The 25,897-nt window shown below is 38.7% G+C and overlaps 1 protein-coding gene across 23 annotated transcripts in view; it reads left to right on the top strand.

Annotated features, from left to right (window-relative positions):
• The window catches only part of caskin1 (CASK interacting protein 1), a 106,783-nt gene that overhangs the window by 46,333 nt on the left and 34,553 nt on the right, over nucleotides 1–25,897 (top strand). For all 23 annotated transcript variants that reach the window (XM_083565757.1, XM_083565773.1, XM_083565777.1 and 20 more), the window contains exons 2-6: nucleotides 9,743–9,794; nucleotides 20,377–20,474; nucleotides 21,333–21,478; nucleotides 25,553–25,648; nucleotides 25,774–25,897. The exon at nucleotides 25,774–25,897 is cut by the window's right edge and continues 7 nt beyond it. In XM_083565757.1, the coding sequence (XP_083421883.1) occupies nucleotides 9,743–9,794; nucleotides 20,377–20,474; nucleotides 21,333–21,478; nucleotides 25,553–25,648; nucleotides 25,774–25,897 (516 nt within the window). The remainder of the gene's footprint in view (nucleotides 1–9,742; nucleotides 9,795–20,376; nucleotides 20,475–21,332; nucleotides 21,479–25,552; nucleotides 25,649–25,773) is intronic.

The following is a 25,897-nucleotide window of genomic DNA, read 5'->3' on the forward strand; positions in this document are numbered from 1 at the left end:
CGTTACAAAAAAACCCTAATAATAATTAAATATGTGTATATATATATATATATATATATATATATATATATATATACAGTGGGTACGGAAAGTATTCAGACCCCCTTAAATTTTTCACTCTTTTTTATTTTGCAGCCATTTGCTAAAATCATTTAAGTTCATTTCTTTTCCTCATTAATGTACACATAGCACCCCATACTGACAGAAAAACACAGAATTGTTGACACTGTTGCAGATTTATTAAAAAAGAAAAACTAAAATATCACATGGTCCTAAGTATTCAGACCCTTTGCTCAGTATTTAGTAGAAGCCCCCTTTTGATCTAATACAGCCAGGAGTCTTTTTGGGAAGGCTGCAACAAGTTTTTCACACCTGGATTCAGGGATCCTCTGCCATTCCTCCTTGCAGATCCTCTCCAGTTCTGTCAAGTTGGACGGTAAACATTGGTGGACAGCTATTTTTAGGTCTCTCCAGAGATGCTCAATTGGGTTTAAGTCATTGCTCTGGCTGGGCCATTCAAGAACAGTCACGGAGTTGTTGTGAAGCCACTCCATCGTTATTTTAGCTGTGTGCTTAGGGTCATTGTCTTGTTGGAAGGTAAACCTTCAGCCCAGTCTGAGGTCCAAAGCACTCTGTAGAAGGTTTTCGTCCAGGATATCCCTGTGCTTGGCCGCATTCATCTTTCCCTTGATTGCAACCAGTCGTCCTGTCCCTGCAGCTGAAAAACACCCCCACAGCATGATGCTGCCACCACCATGCTTCATTGTTGAGACTGTACTGGACAGGTGATGAGCAGTGCCTGGTTTTCTCCACACATACCGCTTATAATTAAGGCCAAAAAGTTCTATCTTGGTCTCATCAGACCAGAGAATCTTATTTCTCACGATCTTGGAGAACTCCATGCGGGTTTTCATGTGTCCTGCACTGAGGAGAGGCTTCCGTCGGGCCACTTTGCTATAAAGCCCCACTGGTGAAGGGCTGCAGTGATGGTTGACTTTCTACAACTTTCTCCCATCTCCCGACTGCATCTCGGGAGCTCATCCACAGTGATCTTTGGGTTCTTCTTTACCTCTCTCACCAAGGCTCTTCTCCCCCGATAGCTCAGTTTGGCCGGTCGGCCAGCTCTAGGAATGGTTCTGGTCGTCCCAAACGTCTTCCATTTGAGGATTATGGAGGCCACTGTGCTCTTAGGAACCTTAAGTGCAGCAAAAATCTTTTTGTAACCTTGGCCAGATCTGTGCCTTGCCACAATTCTGTCTCTGAGCTCTTCAGGCAGTTCCTTTGACCTTAATGATTCTCATTTGCTCTGACATGCATTGTGATCTGTAAGGTCTTATATAAACAGGTGTGTGGCTTTCCTAATCAAGTCCAATCAGTATAATCAAAAATTTCTGGACTCAAATGAAGGTGTAGAACCATCTCAAGGATGATCAGAAGAAATGGAGAGCACCTGAGTTAAATATATGAGTGTCACAGCAAAGGGTCTGAATACTTAGGACCATGTGATATTTCAGTTTTTCTTTTTTAATAAATCTGCAAAAAGGTCAACAATTCTGTGTTTTTCTGTCAGTATGGGGTGCTATGTGTACATTCATGAGGAAAAGAAATGAACTTAAATGATTTTAGCAAATGGCTGCAATATAACAAAAAGTGAAAAATTTAACGGGGTCTGAATACTTTCCGTACCCACTGTATATATATATATATATATATATATATATATATATATATATATATATATATATATATATATATATATATATATATATATATATATAGAGAGAGAGAGAGAGAGAGAGAGAGAGAGAGAGAGAGAGAGAGAGAGAGATTTTATATGTAAATGTAAATATCTCACACACACACACACACACACACACACACACACACACACACACACACACACACACACACACACACACACACTCTGACATCTACATTATGAAGGGCTTAATACATGTCAGTTTGTGTCATTGTGTGTGTGTGTATGTGTGTGTGACTGGTATCTGTAGTTCAGCTGTAAAAGCTGACACACACACTGGTCAGAATCATATTGAATGTGCCACATTGCTATAAAGCACCTGTCAATCACAGAGGCAGTTTGTCTCCTTAAGCAACAACACACACACACACACACACACACACACACACACACACACACACACACACACACACACACAGAAAAATGTAAGATAACTATAAGCAAGCTGCTGTAACTAACTGACAAGATTGCTATTTAGCAAACGCTCTCTGGTATTTTTAAAATTACCTCCATTTACATTAGTATCATATTAAGAAACATAAACGCCATTCATCTTAGCTGCACTTCAATTGATTAACTCACACTTCTGAAAGTTATTACTGTGTTCAGGTTTAGCAAACATTAACATTTTAGTGTTTTGGGGGTAGTTTTTTTCAAACATCAATTGTGCATCAGAAAACATGATTAGTGTAATTAGCATGCATATGACTAGCATTTCTGTTATTTCTGTTAAAATTAGCTACATTTTCTGTATAAACAAATGTTTTTTTTTAACATCCTCTTTCACATTTAGTCTCCATTTTCTGTTATAAAAATGTCCACTCTTCTGTGAAGAAGTTCCGCTAGATTTTTGGGGGGATTTGTTGTAGGTGAGGAGGCCTGGGGTGCAGTCAGCTTTCCAATTCATCCTGTTCAATAGGGTAAAGTTTAGAGCACTGTAGCAGGAGAAAGCATATCTTCATGAGGCTGACTTTGTATACAGGGGCATTTTCATGATGGAACAGGTTTGGTTTTCATAGTTCAAGTAAAGGGAATTTTTTTTTATGCATACAAGACATTCTACGCAGTTGTGTGCCTCCAATGTGGAGTAACAGTTTGGAAAAGAACTACATATGTCTGGAAAAAATATATAGGGTACATTAATCTACTTATGTGACAAAGATCAGATTTGCTAGGTCATAGAATAATTAAGTGTCTTGTCTATCCAGATGGCTCTGAGCAACATTTTTAATTAGCAATACACTATTAAATGTAATCATTACAGGCCAGATGATAAGACTTTGGAATCTTCTTTTTGTCTTTGACTTTGACTGATTAATGTCGGAAAATATTTTCACGGACCGGCCTTTAAAGTGTGGCAGATAAATACAACAAAATAAAATTATACAACCGGCAAAAAACTGGTATTTTCTAAATATAATATTAAACGTGAATCCACTCTGTTGTTTTTTGTTAATTTTGTTAGCTTGGGGGTTTCAATTTAGCGGTAATGCATTATGTGGACCCGCCCCTTTAAGAAGGTAGTGGATGGAGGTAAGACATGTGACCGAGTCGTCTTCACATGCATCAAGAGTGAGTCATAGACAGATGTGGCGGAGAGAATCCGGTAATTTTCCAAAATAAAACATCGTTCAGAATCAGATAATAAATAAAACGGAAATAATGTAAGTTATGTATTTTTTCTGTGTGGCCTGGTACCAATTGACCCACAGACCAGGGGGTTGGGAACCACTGGTGTAGAAGACTGTTTATATTAATTACAGTCCAAATCCATCCTCATAGTTCTTGAATTGCTCAGTAACTTCATGGCTCTTTAGGCTGTTCATCTGAAACCATTCCCAGCTGCACAGAGTAGTCTCCAATTGCTGAGAATCTCATCCAGCGGTAGTGTGTCAGAAGGAATCATGCAGATCCAAAGAGAAGAAAGAGACAGGAACACTGGTCATTGGTACTTCAGGATCATGCCTAACTTGACAGTGAGAAAGAGAGAGAGAGAGAGAGAAGGAGAGTAGAGAGAAGGAGAGTAGAGAGAAGGAGAGTATAGGGGTGACAGGGAGAGACTAATAAGGGAAAAACAGCTTCAAAAATTGGCAATATTTACTGTATGTCTGTATAGTTATTCAGTAATACGAAAGGTTGGAAGTACAGTCCTGTCTGCATTGTTTTCCACACTAATTTATAATAGAATTAATAAATTGCAAAAGTTGTGGAAAATATGGATGGTCGGAAGACAGCAGTCTTTGCACTATGCATCAAATCATCAGTAAAAATGCTTCCTACATAGGCAAACTCAGTCTAATTAAAACACAAGGGAAGTGACATTCTTTGGACTTGACTGAAATGACATTATTGCAAATATGGAATGTCAGAAACATTATAATCCAGCTGATATTCAGCTTGTGTCTATTTGCAGGTGCCTGTAATACATACATGTATATGTGGATCTTTTTTTATATATAAATATTTTTATCGTTGGACTAGCCTAACACACTGATCTGCCTTTGCCTCCACAGCTATCCCACACACTCTCTGTCATTCTGGTGTGTGTGTGTGTGTGTGTGTGTGTGTGTGTGTGTGTGTGTGTGTGTGTGTGTATACACTAATGTGTAGGAAGAGGTGAAAGCTTGTTGCCTAGCAACATTAGGAAAGTTCTCACGCTTGTTCACACACTTGCTCTTAGGGTGCTGTGTGTGTTCCTAATGAGTGCTTTCACCTGCATAGTGTGGAGTTACACTGGTTGTGTGGGGAAACACCACTAACATTAACCTCATCAAGTAATTTGTCTGAGTTTTTAAGCAGTATGGGAAAAAATATGATTAATAAATACTACGCAGCTAATATTTAAAGTTTACAAGAAAAAGAAAAATATTGCAGCGCATCTTCCTGTGGTGTCTAAAAAGGCTGGAGAAATGAGAAAAGGAATTTTGGACCGTTCAATAATTAAAAACATTTTTATGTATTGCTGTTGAGATGTCGATATGTATCAATCACATGAAAACGTTTGTGCACGTGTAGGTTTTGCTCGGTAATTCAGTCCACAGGTTTCCAACATGGTTCAGATCTTGAAAATGTGATGGTCAGTGATTTCGTATTGTATAATGTATTTTTTTTTTATTATTATCATTTTTATTCCAAGATTTATTAACATTTTAGCAAAAAACAAACCAAAAAAACACAATACTTCAGAATTTCCAACGTTTGATCATTTTCTGGACTGTTTAGACCATCTGAGAAGCATTTACCAAGTTTTCAGTGCATCTGTTAGACATGTGGATGACACATGTAGTAGATATTCTAAATGGCCGAAAGTATGTCCACACTTTATCATGACACCCATATGGGCTCGCTAAACATCCTATTTCAAAAGCATAGCATTAATATGGAGTCTTTCGTGCTATAACTGCCTCGGCTTTTCTGGGAAGTCTTTCCACCATAGAAGTAAATGTTACTGTGGGGAATTGTTCTAAATCAGCCACAAAAACATTAGTGAGATCAGGCACTAATGTTGACCAGGGCAGACTGGCATCCGGTTGTCCTTCCAGTTCACCCCATTGGTGTTATGTGGGGCCGAGGTCAGTGCTTCTGTGCATGACAATCAAGTGCTATCCCCTTATACCAAAACAAACCATGCCTTTATGTAGCTTGTTTTGCTCACAGGACCACTCTCATGCTGGAACATGTTTGGACAGATTAGTTCTACTTAAGGGAAATTATAATCCTACTGCAGACATTCTAGACAATCATGTGCCTCCAGCTTTGTGGCAAAACACTGAGGAAGTCCCACATATGGGGACCAGGCATCCAGAAAGATTTGCCCATGCTAAAGAAGCAACATTTGAAACTATTCTGTATATTGTGACATCATGTTTCTCTCTTAGAAGTTTACATCACGTGTGTACGTTTTCAGCATAAGGAAAAAGTTTGCTTCTTCTGTTGGAACCAAGTTTCGCTAGCAGAGTAAAACATGATGAATCAGTTGTCATGTCAACATAGGGTTGCTAACCCACTCAGACTGAACTTGAGACCAATATATGCTGGTAGATCAGTCTTTAGAGCCCCTCACCAAACAGTCATGAAACTAATTAATTACAGGAATCAATTCATTTACAGTCAGCATGACCAAAGAAGCTTATTTCTGGTTTCTCCCAACAACACATGATTTTGGTTATATCTCCAGTGAGCTAAATCTTTTCTCATGAAGGGCTTTTGTGCAAATCTTTCAAAGAAGTGTATAATGGTAAACCTCCCACACCATGCTCATTATTGAGCATAAACATTTACATATACTCAGCTTCCTGATTATACCCCACTGAAACCAGACATTGTCAAAGGCAACAGTTCAGGCAGATTGAGAGCTTGAGAGATTGAGATAGCTGCAATCGGAGAGAAGAAAGGTACGCCATTTCTTGGGGGGCGACGGTGCCAATTTAGGCTAATTACACTTCACTTATCGTGCCTCTAACGAACTTTAAGAAAAATAAATGAACTGATCTGGAATTATGTTGAAATGACTTCTAAGCTACAATTAGTGGTGTAGTGTGGACTGAATTTTATAGCAGTTTATGATGATTTGTAGATGGGAAACAGAAAGTGCACGACAGAGGAGATGGGGGGGGGGAGGAGAAGTAAAGGAAGTTTGAAGTAGTTGTTACAGAGAGCAATGAAGAAAAGAATAAGATGTGGAGAAAATGATTAAAGTGGTGGGAGAGAAGCATGTAGAAAAACAGCCATCATGTTGGATGGGCAGTAATGAAGTAGTGCTTTCTGGGTGGGAGTGATGGCATGGTCTCTTACCCTGTCATGGGTGACACTAGCCAATCGTGAGCATCTTTTTGTGTGTAGAAGAGGGAAAATAGTGCTTTATTCTGCGTGTGACAAAGCGTTAGCAGCAGTTTGAAAAACATATAGTTTACTTGCTTTGCACATTTTCAAGGAAGGTGACCATATTGAAGACCGAAAAAGAAAAGAAAAGAAAAGAATTGAGCCCTTCTCTCAACAAGACTTCTGAAGTTGTGCTGTGGTCCAGAAAATAGGCAGTTGTATAATAATAAATAAAAAGGACAGAAAAGGACAATCCTAGAGCAAAGTGTAAAATTATACTATAATTAATGATAATTATTGGTTAAAAATGCTGCTTGTTTCCATGTGACAGCATTTCAGGTTCAATATCAGCTACATCGACTTTAGAAAAGTGTTGTGTATAAAGGATTATGTTGAAAAAGTTTCTTAGCGTGTACTTTGTTTTTACTACTGCGTCATCTGTTGTCCATCACTGCCCCCATTGCGCGACTCCGCAATATTCCTTCTTAGAGCTGGCAGATCTGGAGATATATTTGGAGATGTTGTTCCAGCTGTTCAGTGTTCCACTCCTTTTATGCAGATACAAGTATAAAGGAATAACGAGAGAGAGAGAGAGAGAGAGAGAGAGAGAGTAATGAATTTATCTCTGGATTGATCTAATCCACTAACTGTGTATGTGTGTGCATGTGTGTGTGTGTGTGTGTGTGTGTGTGTGTGTGTGTGTGATGTGTGCTGTATGTTGCATTCTGGGAAATCGGCCTGGACTCTCCTCACTGCCAAGTGTTAATAGTTTTTGGTGCAGTGACTCAGAGACATTGATCATTAACCACCTGCAGCTCACACAAACACACACACACACACACACACACACACACACACACACACACACACACACACACACACACACAAACACCATAAGTGTGTCCAGATAAGGTGCACAGTCAGACACGCCTCACAGCCATCCAATCAGCACTTAACTGGTGCATAAGGACGGACAGCTAACTCGTTGTTAGCTCGTATGAGGGCCGCAAGCTTTCACATCACGACTTCACGGTTGAAATAATACAGTCGATGTCAGAGAGACAGAAGATCCTAGTGCATTCACATAGAACAAGAACGATTACTTGGTTTGCTTAATCGGTTCGTTCGAAAACAGATTAATTTGTGAACAAATCCTCACTATGTCTCACGCTCGAGTGCCACACATACTCATCTCGTACATTTTCTTTCGGATCATATCTTGGGGTGACTTTACGTGAATCCACATGTGTAACTGTGTTTATTAGCATATGCAGCATGTAAGCCGGTGTGTGAATACTGGTGTAGACTCCGGGGTGTATTCCCACCCTGTACTGTAGGCAATTTAATGCTACTGCAATGTCCAACGGCTTCCTATACAATTATTTGCTTCGACCTGAACACATACTGTGATACTGGTTTGAATTATTATTATTATTTGTATTATCATTATTACTATTTTGTTACTATCATTAGTATTACATCATGAAAATGATTTCTCTTATTTAAAACCCAATTGACCGTACAGGCCAGTGGTGTTTCCTTTCCCACATCCTCTCGCTGCGAGGAACAGATAGATGGCCTTCTGTTTGATTCTGGTGACTGTGTGTTTTCAGCCCTGAGGGACAGGGAGGCAGTTCTTCCTGTTCCTTCCTGTCTTTGACGTTGGACTTTGTTTTTTTTCTCGTGTGCAGAATACTCTTATGTACGCTTATGTATTACTGAACTTTCTCTGCATGTTTTTTTTTTTTTTTTTTTATAAACAGACATAGAATACTATATTAATGTTCTGTATTATTAGTGTGCACTATGTGTATCTCAGATCAGAACAACCGTTTATTTACTTATTTAACTTTAGATCTACTAAATCACTGCATACCACGAAAGATTTTAACAATAAAGTTTTTTTCGGCTTCTCCCGTTAGGGGTCGCCACAGCGGATCCTCCGCACGTTTGATTTGGCATATGTTTTACGCTGGATGCCCTTCCTAACGCAACCCTCCCCAATTTATCCGGGCTTGGGACCGGCACTGAGAGTGGCTGGGAATGGTTCCCTGACCGGGAATCGAACCCGGGTCGCAGCAGTGAGAGCGCTGCATCTTAACCACTAGACCACCAGGGAACCTTTAACAATGATTTTACAAATTAATCCGAAGAATCATTAGCTGAACCCCACCATTTGTACATTTAGATAACAATCTGATTGGTCAGAAGGTTTTGATTTATCTTCTAGAGCATATTTTCAAAAATCTGTTCTAGTCATTTTCTAGCAATTTGCTCGCTTTTCTTCTCTCTTATTGAATATGGCCAAAAGTTTGTAGACACCTGACTGCTAGATTGGTGTGTGCTTCTTTTTGAACACCCCATCCAGCATTTAGTCCTCGTTTGCTCTTATAATAACCTTCAGTCTTCTGGTAAGATGTTTTACTAGATTTTGGGGTGTTTGTGAAGATTGGTGCTCATTCAGCCACAGGTGTGTTAGTAATGTGAAGAAGTCAAGAACCGAGGAGGCCTGGGATGCAGTCAGCGTTCCAATTGACTCTATAGGTGTTCAGTAGAGTTGAGGTCAGAGCTCTATAACAGGCTACTCAAAACCTTCCACTTCAACCCAACCGCATGTAAATGTGGATTGTGGCTCTAAAAGGGCAAAATGCATAATAAATAATAGATTGAAATATATATAGACATTTTCCCCAGAACCTTCTTGCCACCAGGTAGCTACTCTTTTACAGCCGAACTCTTTCACAGAGAACTGGGTTACGACCTCTTGTTTGGGGACCTCTGTTTTAATTGATTCAAACATTAAATATTAGTTAGGGTTAGAGTTAGGGTTAAAATTATTTAAAAGCAGAGAAGTGCTAGTTGGCTAGATAGCACTGATGTCATATAATCTACCCAATAGACATTAGGCCTGTTTTTTAAACATTAATCATTTTTTTTTATTTTATATTATTGCTCATATTGATGAAGAAAAGCTGGACGCACAAATGCAGCCATTATTCATTTATTTAAAACTGATTGAAGGCGTTGGAATGTTGAAGCGTCTGAGCAGCTGTGCCCTAACATCCATCACTGCCCAGACTTTCACTGTGTGAAAATTGTTTCACTTCAGGATTGATGTCTAATCACTTTTTTCTTTTTCTTTCTTTTTTGTTTCTTTGCCAGAGTTGCTCGGTTCTGCCAAGAAGGTGAACGTGAACTTCCAAGACACAGATGGGTAAGTGTGTGACAGGCGAAGCCTTTTAGGGATCCGTGTAGCAGTTTTGTAAACATCACTGAGGGTTTTGTCAGGCTGCCAAATATTTTGAGGCTTGTTAGCATGTGTATGTGTGTTAGCATGAGTGTGCGTGTGGTGTGTCCTGAGAATATTTATTGATGCCTGAGTGAGATCTCTCTCAGCCTCTCTCAGTGCCTGACTTCTGTTTCTTCTGTTTGTGCGCTATTTATCCCGTTTTCTTTCAGATCGTCTGTAACTTTTCTGTTTATATCCCCCAATCTATCATCTCTACATCTCTGGCACTGGCATGTTCAGACCAATTTTAGAAAAATGAGTTCAGCAGGATGAATACTAACTATGACAGTGGAAAGAGGAGATTGCATAACAATGCTAACTGCCTGTTTTCAACTAACCATTTTTTGACCAGCATTTTCTCCTCTACGGTGGTCAGTTTGCCGATCTCCACCCACCAGCCATATACCGAATGACTAACGTGTTTCTTCTGAGACACATTCAAACCAAGCAATTATATCTTCTATAGAATAAGGTGCTCTCCTGTTTCGCTTACATGAACTCACAGAAACCCACAATTGGCGAGAGTCACTGGGATTAACCAGAGGGTAGAGTATATTATTGTAGTAAAACTGTTCGTTGTCGTCCAAATTCATCTTAATTATTTCGCAGTGGTTTCCAACCACCAGGATCTTGGTACGTGTTGGTGTTCCTTAGTAACAGCGAGTGGTTTCCAGTTGTTACGAACTCTGTCAGGGCTGTAGGATAGAGAACAGATAAATCAGGTTCAGAGAGCAAAAGATGCAGGGATCACTGATATCTCAGAAGCATAAAGAACTACTTTGAACTCAAAACTCGCACATTTAAAGTTCAAAATTCATTTTTTTTTTAATTGAAATCGCTGGTTAAATAATTATTTGTATCAGTGGGACCAATAGACTAGTGCCCATAATCCCTGGAAATTGTCTTTTTAAATCGTTTTTTGCTCAATCATGTCGGTTTACCGTACAAAACTACTTGCTAGTTTGCCCTGCCACTTCCTGTTCATTAGCAAAACATATTGACGAAATCCATACACTGAAATTCCTCTCATGGTGTCCAGTGAAGTTCAACTTAATTCATGACAGCCATTTTGCATTTAACCATCTGAGTTACTAAAAGAAAGACTTTGTTATATGCAAAGCCATTCAATTGTCAAATAAGCACCCACTGTGCGCCACATAGCATTGATTCTGTTCTTGATAGCCTAATAGGACTCTGCAAGATTCAGTAGAGAAGAGTCTGTGGTGGCTAATAACATTTTAGAGGCACCTGAGGCCACCCATTAAGCATTTTAATAATGATCATTATAAAGAATGTTGATGGAAATGGAGCCGTTCATGCTGGGTTCTCAAAAGAACCCTAGCCTCAAAATCCCAAAAGCATTATATAGTAAAAAAAAATAAAAAAAATGTTTTATATGAGAGAGAGAGAAAGAGAGAGAGAGAGAGAGAGAGAGAGAGTATTCAGTGTGATGCCAACACTTTTATTTAATAATGATCTCTGTGCTGTGGTGATTTACAGGAACTTGGCCCTGTAATGTCCGTATTATGAAGCTGAATTGAGCAAGTGAAGTGATGTAGCTAGCATAGGGGATGCTCGGCATGTTTCCAATTAACATAATGCCTATTTGTAGCTACAGTAACTTAGGAGCTAACTTATGTGTGTATCAGGACAAACATTCATTCATCCTTTTATTCATTTTCTCCCGCTTATCCGTAATTCGGGTCGCGGGGGCAGCAGTCGAAGACGGGGGCCTGCTTAGACTGCTGCCCCCGTGACCCGAATTACGGATAAGCGGGAGAAAATGAATGAATCCTCACACCACCGTCCCTTACGGTCCCTCCTGCAGGTGGTGAGCCCACGGAAAGGTGGCCCCACGTCACTCCGACGTCACGGACCTTGATATTTCCCTCGTAAGGGACAAACAAACATGGGGTTATTACTCTTATATAGGTCACAGAATAATAAATAAAAATGGCTACCTGGATTACCATGGGAGTGCATTGGATGCAGTGCAGTGCATTAACTGTGTTTGTTCATCCGGATTGAGTAAACCACTTTATGCTTGTAAGAGTTGTTTTACAATAACGGCATTTGGCAGACGCCCTTATCCAGAGCGTCTTACAATTATCTTATTAACACAACTGAGCAGTTGAGGTTTAAGGGCCTCAACTCACAATCTTACGATCAGAAGTCCAACATCTTGACCACTGGACTACCACTTCCGCTAATGTTTTAAGAAAACCACCTGAGTTCGATAGTCAATATTGTGGCAAGGTCAGGGACAGGATTTTTTCGAACTTGAGTCAAACCACAGCTGCAGAACAAGGTATACATTTAGTCTTTTTTGGGAGTACTAAAATATACCTAAGTTTACCAGTAAGCTGGTTTGAGACCGCACTCCCTGAAGGTGGCAAAGCTTGACAGGCCTGAGCTTGCTGATTTTGCTGGATTTGATGTCGTATGTGAAAGTCAATCACAGACTTGTCGCATTAATCTGGATGTGTTCTGTAGCTAATGGTTGATAATAGTGATCTTTTACACATGATGCTCTGGATGTCTGCCTCTGACTGGTACATATCCTTGTTCAGCTTCATACAGCTCGAGACTCCACAGAATTCTTTCACAAGAGATTGTGCAGAAGAGGACTATTGGTATTGTAGCCATGTCGGATATCAGAAACCTGTGTTTAAAAGCCTATACGTACATGTGAGACACATACCATAGCTAAACCCCGCCCCTTTTTTAATTACTTCAGTTTGTTATGTATAAGGCATAACATTATGGCCACCTGCCTAATATTGTGTTGGTCCCCTTTTTGCAGCCAAATTAGTCGTGACCCATCGAGCATTAACAGCATTAACTTCTTCAGGAATTTGAGCTACAGGAGCTCATCTGTTGGATCAGACCACACGGGCCAGCCTTCACTCCCCACGTGCATCATTGAACCTTGGCCTCTTGTGACCCTGTCGCCGCTTCACCACTGTTCCTTTTTTGGACTACTTTTGATAGATACTGACCACTGCAGACCAGGAACAACCCACAAGAGCTGGAGCCAGTCGTCTAGCCATCACAATTTGGCCCTTGTCAAATTCGCATAAATCCTTAGGCTTGCCCATTTTTCCTGCTTCTAACACATCAACTTTGAGAACGAAATGTTCACTTGCTGCCTAATACTTTATATTCCACCCACTAACAGTTACCAGTTATAATGTTAGAATATATTCATAATATAACATAAATAAATACTAACATTTCTATATAAGTCCATTAATTCTAAACAAATCACTGCTTTTCTAAGCTAAAAGCCTGATTGGATTTTTTCGATGAAGATCCATCCAACTAATTAACGATTCATGAGGAGGTATGCGAAATAAATTTTGTGTGTGTCAAGGTTATGATGTCAGCATTCAGGAAGGAAGTGGATCAGAAAGTGGCACTAAAGAGGGACAAAGACTTCTGTGTCTGAGCTTCGCTTCCTCCTTCCTCTCTTTCCTCCCTCTCTTCTTTTTTCTTCAGTTTCTCCCCCTCTCTCTGTCCCTCTGTTTTCTCCATTATGGTTGCTCCATTTCCATTTCTCGCCTCTTCTTTCAGTTTAATACAATGCTATTCAGGGTCTCTTCCTCTATCTCTGTCTCTCCGTGTCTTCCTATTTCATTCTCTATAGCAGTAGGGTGTGGGCCAAAACAACACATTGTTTCAGCCTCTATTTATGGGTAGCCTACATAAACACACACACATACACATACACACACACAAGTACACACACCAGCCTGGTGGTGATTAGAGCCCCTCAGATCAAAGTCTCTTTCTTTGGCCTCTGAGAAGCAGGAACAATAAAACCTTGATGATCATAGATAAAAACCCTGTTCATCCTTACACATGCGCCTGTGTGTGGGATTGCCGGTGTTAAAGTGTGTTCAGTGCACTAAATATACTATACACTATTTGTTTGTCTAGCTAGTACCCTAGAAGTAAATTCGAAAAATATTTCTGATATTGAAACACAAAATATTTCTGGTTTGTATACATGGCACAGTGGCGTACATATCCGAAGCGAAAGATGTTGGCCATTACTTAATTTCTTAATTTCTTCAGGATTAGCTTACAGCTACAACTATAGCTTAACCCAGCACCATTTAGCCAGAAGATGTTGCTAAAGGTTGGCCAGGGAGAGCCAGTGTCACTGTAAAAAAAAAAAAAAAAAAAAAATCTCTGGGACACCCATACACTTATATTTAGGTTTTACGTTGTCTTCAGTTCATTATAAGATACTGATTAGCTAACGATTAGCTGATTCGTAGCTAATTGGTAGCTAATCAGTATTTATAATGAACTGAAGACAACGTAAAACCAACATTTTACAGTGACACTGGCTGCCCCTGGCCAACCTATAGCCACATCTTCTGGCTAAATGGTGCTGGGTTTAGCTATAGTTGTAGCTGTAAGCTAATCCTGAAGAAATGAAGTAATAAAGTAATGACCAACAACTTTTGCTTTGGATATGATGATTTAATATTGCTAGTATACTTACCTTACCCAGGATAATGTTACTGTGAGTTTTTTGCTTGACTATAAGCCTGAGAAACAAATGTTACTTAGTAACGTGTTTCCCGTTCACGCAAAACCAAGCAATTGATAGCCACAATCATATCTTTTTCTGAGGATATGGATTAGCCTTTAACCTCACCTTAAGAAGTGTTCACACTACACTTTCAGCATGCGAAATTACTTCAGAAACCTGCTTCAAATTCTTTTTATTAAACCTCTATAGTCAGTGCTTTCTATATCTTTTATTTTCTGATCCACTCCCACCATGAAGTGTTGACCTTCTACTGGTCATGTGATCAAATTCACAGACCAACAAACTTGAATTTTGGAATTCAGTGAAATCTCTGCACATGGAGCTTGTGTCCCAGGTTCTGCATCCTTTGCAGGCATATGAATAGAAGTCATCGAAATGAGAAGTGTTGTGTGACCAGCCTTTGAGATAATGCCACCCTAATAAAGTCTTTGGACCCTACCTGAGGCCACATCAGGTTAGACCCATTGGAGGTGTCTATTCTCATGCCAGTCATGTGATTTTTCAGTGGAATGAATGTTCTGCTGTTGATTTATCGCCACTTTCAGTGAGTGCACGACCAGTAACGATTTCTTTCTGACATTTAATTATGGCTTTTCATCAGTGCTGCAGTCAGCGATTTAATTTTTTTTTAATGAAGTATAATTTTGCCTCTGTCAGAATAACACATTGGTAATAAAACGCACAGAGTTAAACTTAGGAAATTTCTCAGAACTTCTCAGAGGGAGTTGCAGCTGGGGGATGGTGGTTTGATTATGATGGTGATGATGCTGTTAGTGGTGTTATTTTTAATGGTGATTAAGTGTCATGGCGATAATGGTTGTGGTGGTTATGGGGTAACTCCAATGGTGAGCATGGTATGAGGATGAGGAGGGCAATTATGATGATGAAATCCACTCTAAATCTGATGCCTATATTATGATGAGGATGATGATGATTCTAAAGGTAATGGTGATATTATTTTGATTGTGGTGGTGGTAATTTCAGTGGTGAAGAAGATGACAATTATAGTGGTGATAGGGATAATTCTAATGGTGATTGTGGTATGAGGATGAGGAAGGCAATTATGATTATAATATACATTCTAAATGTGAAACCTATATTATAATAATGATGATGATGATGATGATGATGATGATGATGATTCTAACGGTAAGAGAGGTATTGTGATTTTGATTGTGGTGGTGGTAATTTCAAGGGTGGTGAAGATGATAACAATTGTAGTGGTGATGGGAGGTCATTTCAATGGTGAGGATGGTATGAGGATTAGGAAACCTCCTTTTGCAATTATGATGGTAATAATCATTCTTTTGATGATGATGATGATGATTGTGGTGGTGGTATTATGATTTTGATGATGCTGGTAGTAATTTCAGTGGTGTTGTTAAAGTTGGAGTACATTTTATTGGCGATTACAGTATTATAGTTATTATAATAAGGGTGATGGTGGTCAAAGTTCTAATGGTGATTGTAGTGTTATAATGATAATGATAATGATAATGATGATGATGATGATGATAATGGTAACCGTCTTTCTCGGTCAAATATTTTGACGAAAAATGGGACAGCTACAGCGCTAAATATCGTGACCATTTATAGATTTGTACCTACATGGTAGTTTCCACCTTGTTAAAATGTGTGTAGTCTAAGGGTACTAGGCCCAGCGAATAAGAAAAGAAAAACTTATTATGATTAAACATGACTGATTTAGAAGTGCGTAGCACATCCATCATAATAAATGGGCGTTTATTTAAAGCTATTGCTGGGACATTAAGAGATGAAACTGCCTCTATATCTCCCGGTTTTTAGCAGCATTTCATTGTAAGCCGACAGGGTGAGCTATGATTCTGCATAATTAACGCTCGCCTGACAGATGAGAACAATCTGGGAACATGTTCATGAATTATTAACACTTGTTCAGAGCAGACACCTGTTCTCTTCGTTGCAGGATACCAGCTCTATGCACCCTTATCACATATTACATCAGGATGTACTTTTAATACCTGAAAAACAGGTCAAATATGAAGGCATTTTGATAAGGTGGGAGTATGATGATAAAATATTACAAATTGGATAAGGATGATGCCATTGATGCGAATGGTGATGGTTGTGATAATTATTATAAAGCTTGTGGTATTAATGATGATTGCATTGGTAATGGTGGTATGATGATTAGGATCAGAATAAAGGTGATGATATTCATTTTATTGCAGATGGTAGTGTTATAGAGGTGGTGGTGGTCATAGCGGTGGTAATACTAATTATGTTACTTGTGTAGTATGATGATGTTGATGTTGATGATGAAGATGATGATGTTGATGGTGGTGGTGGTTATTCTAAAGGTAATGCAATAAAGATGATAGTGATGAGGTTGAAGTTCTGTCAATGTTGATGATGGTAATTCCGCTGATGGTATTATAATTTCTATGATGATGATGATGATGATGTAAGTTTAATGTTGATGGCATGATGGTAATGATAGTGATGAATGGTGGTGTGGTGTGGTGTGGTATGGTGATGATGATGGTGGTTATTCTAAAGGTAATGCAATGAAGATGATAGTGATGAGGTTGGAGTTCTGTCAATGATGATGATGGTAATTCCGCTGACGGTAATAACATTTCTATGATGATGATGATGATGATGATGATGTAAGTTTAATGTTGATGGCATGACGGTAATGATAGTGATGATGATGATAGTCATTTCAATGATGGTGGTTTAATGGTGGTAGTGGTTTTGGTGGTAATTCTATTGTTGGTGTGATATGGTGATGATGATGATGTTAATCTAATGTTGAAAGTATGAGGATGATGGCGATGTTGATGATGAAAAAAATGATGATGATGATGATGATGATGATGATGGTAATTTCAAAGCTGATAGTGGTGTTATGTTGGTGGTGGTAATTCTAATGGTGATAGTGGTGTGGTATGATGATGTTGAATATGAAGATGATGCTAATGGTGATGAGGAAGGTGGTAAATGTAAAGGTGATGTTATGGGGATGTTAGCGATAGGGTTGGATTTCTGTTGATAATGATGATGATTACGATTACGATTGGTGATGGTAATATTGATGATGGTAATAAAATAACTATGATGATGATCATGATGATGATTATAATGATGATGGTTGTAAATCTGATGTTGATGATGGTGATGATTAAAGTAATTTCTATGGTGATGTTGGTGGTGGTCTTGGTGGTAATTTTAATGGTGGTGTGGTGTGGTGTGGTATGGTGATGATGATGATGATGATGATGATGGTGGTAATTCTAAAGGTGATGTAATGAGGATGACAGTGATGAGGTTGGACTTCTGGTGATGATGATGATTACGATTGTGTTGGTGATGATGGTTATTACTGGTAAGATAATTTATTATTCATTATGTGGATGATGATGGTAATTATAGTATTATGGTTGAGAGGGTGATTGCGGCCAGAATTTTAATGTAGATAAAAATGCTATGATGATGATGGTGGTGGTAAATCTAATGTTGGTGATGGTATGATGATGTTGGTGATGAAGATGATGCTGCTGCTGCTGCTGATGATGATGATGATGATGTTATGAGAATGATAGTGGTAAGTTGTTCTTATTGTGGTATTATAGTGATGATGGTGGTTGTGGTGGAAATCTTTATAGTGATGTGGTGTGGATGGTGGTGGTGTTGATGATGATAATGTTGGTGGTAATTTTAAAGTTGATATTATAAGAATAATACTGATGAGGTTCGAGTTCTGTTGATAATGATGAAGATGATGATGAAGATAATGATTATGATGATGATGATGTTGATTATGACTAGATGGTGATGATGGTCATAGTTTTATGGTTATGAGCGTGATTGTGGCTAGAGTTTTAATAATAAAAAATGACTGCCGGTCATGATCGATGATGATGGTGATGATGGTGGCATAACAGTGATGAAATTGTTAATAATGTAAATGATCATAGTGGTGTGTGTATGTTTGTTATTTCAACACTTGCTTTAAGATAACAGATATCACACACTTTAGGAACGGGCATTGTGGAGCTCTTGAATATTTAATGTTGTGTGATTTTTCTTTTTTTTACTACTGAAAGGAAGGAGAGGGGAGGTTCCTTACCAGGTAGAGATAAAAAAAGAAAGTGAAAGCGATCAAGCAAGAGTGAGAAGGCTGGCTCAAATTCTGTGTGTGTGTGTGTGTGTGTGTGTGTGTGTGTGTGTGTGTGTGTGTGTGTGTGTGCGCGTGTGTGTGTGTGCGTGTGCGCGTGTGTGCGCGTGTGTGTGCGTGTGTGTGTGTGTGTGTGTGTGATTGAGTGAGTGTTTAGTATTCTGCACTGAGCCTGCTCATTCAACTCTCTCGTACTCACCTCATCCCTCACGGCCGTTGCTATGGTTACAGTACATTCCACGCACCGATTTTAAAGAAGGGAAAATTGCCCAATCAGATCACTTCATCTGCCTCTATCATTTGCTGATATCATCAATACGGCATGAGAGCACTATATTAATAATCATGAGTAATAATACTGACATTCACACATTCCAGCGTATTCGTTGTTTCTGACTTTCAATATCTGTACCACCACCCTATACTCATACATACATAAAGCAGCCCAATGGTGTGTCACACACACACACACACACACACACACACACACACACACACACACACACACACACACACACACACACACACAGAGTGTAACTGCCATCATTTGTATGATTAGAGCTCATATATATATCTACATTGTATCCACAGTTTAGCAAAAAACTAATGTTTCTTATAAAATGTGTTATTTAATGAATAAAAATCTAACTAATTTGAATCTAATGTGAAAATGGCTAATACCTCTTTGCTAAAAGGTCTTAAGGACATATGTTCTATGAAATATTTAACCTAGCCAATAGATACTAACTATTTTTTATATAATGCGGTAGCTAAATTCTGCTACCTGAAGTGCACATGCTAATATTTTACAGCTAATTTGTATTAGCTGGTGTGAACAAGCTAATGTGCTAACGTGTAAGAGCTGATATATATATATATATATATATATATATATATATATATATATATATATATATATATATATATATATATATATGCTAATTTGTACCAGCTAACATCTACTGGCTGTTGTTTGGAGGCTGATTTTGAATAAAATAGAGCATAAGGACTATCTGAGGTGTTTTTTATTTTAATGTGTACTAGCTGCTTTGGTTTACTTGAGGCGAACAGGCGAATGTGTATCAACTATTATCTGAGGTGTTTGTATTATTTGTAGTGTTTGTACGAAGAGCTAATGTGTACTGTCTACTTTGTACTGTTTGACATGTTCATGAGGGGGAATTAAATCATGTTGCCCAGCAAACATGCATTAGGATTGAACCTGCATTTGCTAATAAGAACGTCCTGTAAAAAATAATTTATTTATGAATTGGAGCCCGACAGGAAAGTTGAGAAATTCAAGTGATGTGTGATGATTCACAGATTTAGATTCGGCAGTGTAATTCCTAAATGCAAAGACATTTTGTTTGCCATTTGTTAATGGTATTTTGTAAAAACGAAAAGGTTATGAATGTGCGGAACGTGGATGTTTTTATTGTTTTCTTTTTTCAGGACTGTTCTATCTCCATAACTTGTGCAGCCTAATAAGCACTAGCTAACGTGTGCTAACGTGAGTCTGAGACAAACAGCCCCACTGATCTATAGTGACCTTCATATGGAATTTGTTTGACTAGCCGGAGGATATGAAGGACACAGACTGTGATAGAGTGTGTGCAACTGTGTGTGTATGTGTGTGTGTGTGTGTGTGTGTGTGTGTTCTATACTGCACTTCCACCATCTGAATCTTACAATTCACCAAACTAAAAAGAAATGGTCATATAAAACTGGACTTCACATGCTCATTTTTTCTAACAGTTTCTTCAATATTTGTGTGCGTGTTTTAGATTTTCCGCACTCCACCATGCTGCCCTCAATGGAAACCTGGAGCTCATCTCACTGCTGCTGGATTCACAGGCCATGGTGGACATCAGGGACCAGAAAGGTTGGTGCTATATTGAGAGCTGAGTTTAGCTGAGGTTGGTGTCCCAAACAGCTTCTGAGGCAAAAAATGTTTAATCCTGACAATGCCAAAGCCATTTGTGCTCAGGTGTCAAGGGAGCAAACTGGATATGTCTGGGCTGGAGATACGGTGTACTCTCTCTCTCTCTCTCTCTCTCTCTCTCTCTCTCTCTCTCTCTCTTCTCTCTCTCTCTCTCTCTCTCTCTCTCTCTCTCTCTCTCTCTCTCTCTCTCTCTCTCTTTCTCTCTCTCTCTCTCTTTCTCTCTCTCACAGTCACAGTCACAGTGACACTGAGGGTAGATGCTTCATTTCATTGAGTGTATTAAGCTGCCTTGTGATGCAGCATAAGCAGCAGTTTGAGTCAGAGAAAGCATGAGGAAGAAAATCACTATCCTTCCTTAGACATCTTCAGGGTCAGTCTTTAGATTGCTCTGGTGTGAGGGGGCCTCTGGTTTGGTTGCACTAGTAGTCATGACTGGCATAAATTCACTACCAGAGTGTTGGCATCACATTTTTAACCTTCCTGAATGAAATTATTAGCTGTCGCCTGAACACTGATAAAATTTTACCGATGTGAAAGAAATGTTACTATTCTTAAAAGCTTCTAATAATAGGGTTACTATAGTGGAGCATCCTATGCCTAGGTTTAATTTGGGCAGGCTCCTATCGATACAGACCCGAGACTGAATCAGTCATCAAACTGTGTGTCGGTTCCTGTTTATCCCAGCCAAGTGAAATTTACTGTTCTTGATTCATATTAGTAGGAGATTAGGAGTAGGTGATTTGGAGTGCAGTTTAGATGTGTTTGTTACAGCTTTTTGTGTGTGTGTGCGTGTTTTAGGCATGCGTCCTCTACACTACGCTGCATGGCAGGGGAAATCTGAGCCAATGAAGATGTTACTGAAATCAGGCTCTTCAGTTAATGCACAATCGGATGAGGGACAGATTCCGCTCCATCTGGCCGCACAGCACGGACACTACGATGTGGTGAGTGTCCAAACAAAAAAGCAACCCCCTAACAAGCTAACCAACCCTCTAACCAAACGATAAACCAGACAAACTTCATTGTCATTTATCAATAATTTATTATTATTCATCATCTATTGCTCAGGCAGTAGCACAGTTAAATGGCTTAGTAAATGAATAAATCAGCATAAAAAATGCCAAAGCATCGTTTATTTGTGTCACTCCATCCATTCATTCATTCATCTATCCATTTAGTGATCAATGAACAGAGCCGTAAATAAGTCCTCAGGATGTCAGGAAACAAGTCAATAAATCCACTGATTTTAGTTGCCAGTCAGTCCATTGGTAACTAATCGAGTCTTTTTTTTTCATCAAACCATCAATCATTCAGAATTAACAACTTGGATTTGGATAACCAATTAAAAATTATATATATATATATATATATATATATATATATATATATATATATATATATATATATATATATATATATATATATATATATAATTTTTTATTATTATATTTTATATATATATATATATATATATATATATATATATATATATATATATATATATATATATATATATATATATATATATATATATATACAGTGAGGAAAATAAGTATTTGAACACCCTGCTATTTTGCAAGTTCTCCCACTTAGAAATCATGGAGGGGTCTGAAATTGTCATGGTAGATGCATGTCCACTGTGAGAGACATAATCTAAAAAAAAAAAAACAGAAATCACAATGTATGATTTTAAAACTATTTATTTGTATGATACAGCTGCAAATAAGTATTTGAACACCTGTCTATCAGCTAGAATTCTGACCCTCAAAGACCTGTCAAAGACCCTTAAAATGTCCACCTTCACTACATTTATTATCCTAAATTAGATGCACCTGTTTGAGGTTGTTAGCTGCATAAAGACACCTGTCCACCCCATACAATCAGTAAGAATCCAACTACTAACATGGCCAGGACCAAAGAGCTGTCCAAAGACACTAGAAACAAAATTGTACACCTCCACAAGGCTGGAAAGGGCTACGGGGAAATTGCCAAGCAGCTTGGTGAAAAAAGGTCCACTGTTGGAGCAATCATTAGAAAATGGAAGAAGCTAAACATGACTGTCAATCTCCCTCGGACTGGGGCTTCATGCAAGATCTCACCTCGTGGGGTCTCAATGATCCTAAGGAAGGTGAAAAATCAGCCCAGAACTACACGGGAGGAGCTGGTCAATGACCTGAAAAGAGCTGGGACCACCGTTTCCAAGGTTACTGTTGGTAATACACTAAGACGTCATGGTTTGAAATCATGCATGGCACGGAAGGTTCCCCTGCTTAAACCAGCACATGTCCAGGCACATCTTAAGTTTGCCAATGACCATTTGGATGATCCAGAGGAGTCATGAGAGAAAGTCATGTGGTCAGTTGAGACCAAAATATAACTTTTGGGTCATAGTTCCACTAAATGTGTTTGGAGGAAGAAGAATGATAAGTACCATCCCAAGAACACCATCCCTACTGTGAAGCATGGGGGTGGTAGCATCATGCTTTGGGGGTGTTTTTCTGCACATGGGGCAGGGCGACTGCACTGTATTAAGGAGAGGATGACCGGGGCCATGTATTGTGAGATTTTGGGGAACAACCTCCTTCCCTCAGTTAGAGCATTGAAGATGGGTCGAGGCTGGGTCTTTCAACATGACAATGACTCGAAGCACACAGCCAGGATAACCAAGGAGTGGCTCTGTAAGAAGCATATCAAGGTTCAGGCGTGGCCTAGCCAGTCTCCAGACCTAAACCCAGTAGAGAATCTTTGGAGGGAGCTCAAACTCCGTGTTTCTCAGTGACAGGCCAGAAACCTGACTGATCTGTGTGGAGGAGTGGGCCAAAATCCCTCCTGCAGTGTGTGCAAACCTGGTGAAAAACTACAGGAAACGTTTGACCTCTGTAACTGCAAACAAAGGCTACTGTACCAAATATTAACATTGACTTTCTCAGGTGTTCAAATACTTATTTGCAGCTGTATCATACACAAATAAATAGTTACAAAATCATATATTGTGATTTCTGAATTTTTTTTTTTAGATTATGTCTCTCACAGTGGGCATGCACCTACGATGACAATTTCAGACCCCTCCATGATTTCTAAGTGGGAGAACTTGCAAAATAGCAGGGTGTTCAAATACTTATTTTCCTCACTGTATATATATATATATATATATATATATATATATATATATATATATATATATATATATATATATATATATATATATATATATATATATATATATATACACAATAAAAAATATTTACCTGAAAAAATATAAATATAATATATAACTAGCTGATGTACCACAATGTACAGCAGTGTTCAACCTTATCAACCGTAAATGTAATTTATGTTTAAAAGTCTACACTTTCTCTGTCTACTCCTTTATGCACGTCTTCAGCTGTACAGGGCCATTGTGGTGATATTTTGCGGTCCATAATACGCCACACATTTTCATTTGGAAGCAGGACAGGACTGCAAGCAGGCCAATCTAACACAGCCATGCACTTGTAATCCGGGCAGTATGTGGTTTTGGCGTTGTTTGACTGCAAAAATGCAGGGACGTCCCTGGAAAAGACTGTGTCTGGATGGCAACATATGTTGCTCTATAATTTGTACTACATGAATGGTGCACTCAGAAATGTGTAAGTTCCTTTGCCCTGGGCACTGACAAACCAAACTATGATAGACACTGGCCTTTTTTATACTGATAACAGCTTAAATGCTACTTTTCCTCCTTGGATTAAACAATGCGAAGCTTGTTTTTTCCACAAACTATTTGAAATGTAGACTCATTGGAGCACAAAACATGATTCCACTGTTCTGCTTTGTATATCAACCCAAAAAATTCATCTGGCAAATTGGCTTGAATAATGTTTTTTTTGTTTGCTGATGTTAATTTCTTCAGGCAGCTTGTCCTGGATACTACATTGTTTTTTAACCTACTATTGATTAACAAGCCTGTGGTGTTTAATCACGTTTATACCACAGCATTATCGAATTCTCAAATCTGATTGGTCAAAACAGTGTTGAATCATTTGAATTTTTATGGTCAGCACTAGGTTTTAAAGTTTTAAAAACTTTAAAAAGTTTTTTAAATTGATACTGAATCAACAAACAAACAACACTCAATGTAAAATAGAACTAAACTTTATTACAAAAATAAATAAAAAAAAACTGTACTGGGAGAGGTGGTAGCTTATTGTTTTGAACAAAGGCATTAGCCTTTCAATCCGAAGAGTCTGAGTTCAAATCCCAGCCACACCAAGCTGCCTTTCTGGGCCCCTGATCAAGGCCCTTAACCCAATAGCTGCTCAGTTGTATAAATGAGATAAATGTAAGTTACTCTGGATAAGGGCATCTCCCAAATGTCTTAAATGTAAATATTCTGAATCATAGTTCCAGCACTCGGCATAATCTAAAGACTAATAATGGACAGACTGAACATTTGCTGCTATTTAAATAAACAAAACATACAATCATTAAAACAGTGATGTTTTCTGGACATGTTGTTTTAGTTTTAAAAAATGAAAGATATAAAAATATACCCAAACACACACACACACATGCACGCACACCGACTTACAACACACACATTTTAGCCCTTTCAGTGACTTATAATGGCATGGGCTTTGCTAACAGCAAATCGTCTGCTCTGAGCCATCTGTACCCTCTGTAAAAACCCATTACAAAAAAAATAACTCAGACGATATCCCGCTCTCTATTAGTCAGAACTGTCAGTTATGTTACAATTCACAAAGTTTAATTGTTTTTTTATTTATTTTTATCAGTACCATTTTATGAGTGTGGAGTTCAAAGATTATTAGTATTAGTAAAAAAAAGAAAAAAAAAAATTCATGGATTCATATAAAAAGCATGTTGTGTTGCACCACATATTGTTTTTATCATCTGCCCGGCTTTATGCTTATACATTTATAAAAAAAATGGTACAAAAAAGCCTGCATTTCTGATAATGAGCAAAAAACTGCCATCATTTCTATTTTGCACAATGTGTTTGCGTGTGTTTTTTCTAGTCTGAAATGTTGCTTCAGCACCAGTCGAACCCATGCATAATGGACAACGCAGGGAAGACGCCGCTGGACCTGGCGTGCGAATTCGGACGTGTCGGAGTAAGTCGCACTAAATGTGCTGTACATGTAGAGTTTAGCTGGACGTTGGTCAGATTTAATTGTGGTATGCTTTAATATAAAACAGTACCTTGTGTGTTTGTGTATGTGTGTGGGTGTGTGTGTAGGTGGTTCAGCTCCTCCTAAGCAGTAACATGTGCGCTGCTCTACTGGAACCAAAGCCTGGAGACTCGACTGATCCAAACGGCACCAGTCCACTCCACCTTGCCGCAAAAAACGGACACATCGACA

Source organism: Silurus aristotelis (assembly GCF_946808225.1).
Source record: "Silurus aristotelis genome assembly, chromosome: 17".
NCBI lineage: Eukaryota > Metazoa > Chordata > Actinopteri > Siluriformes > Siluridae > Silurus > Silurus aristotelis.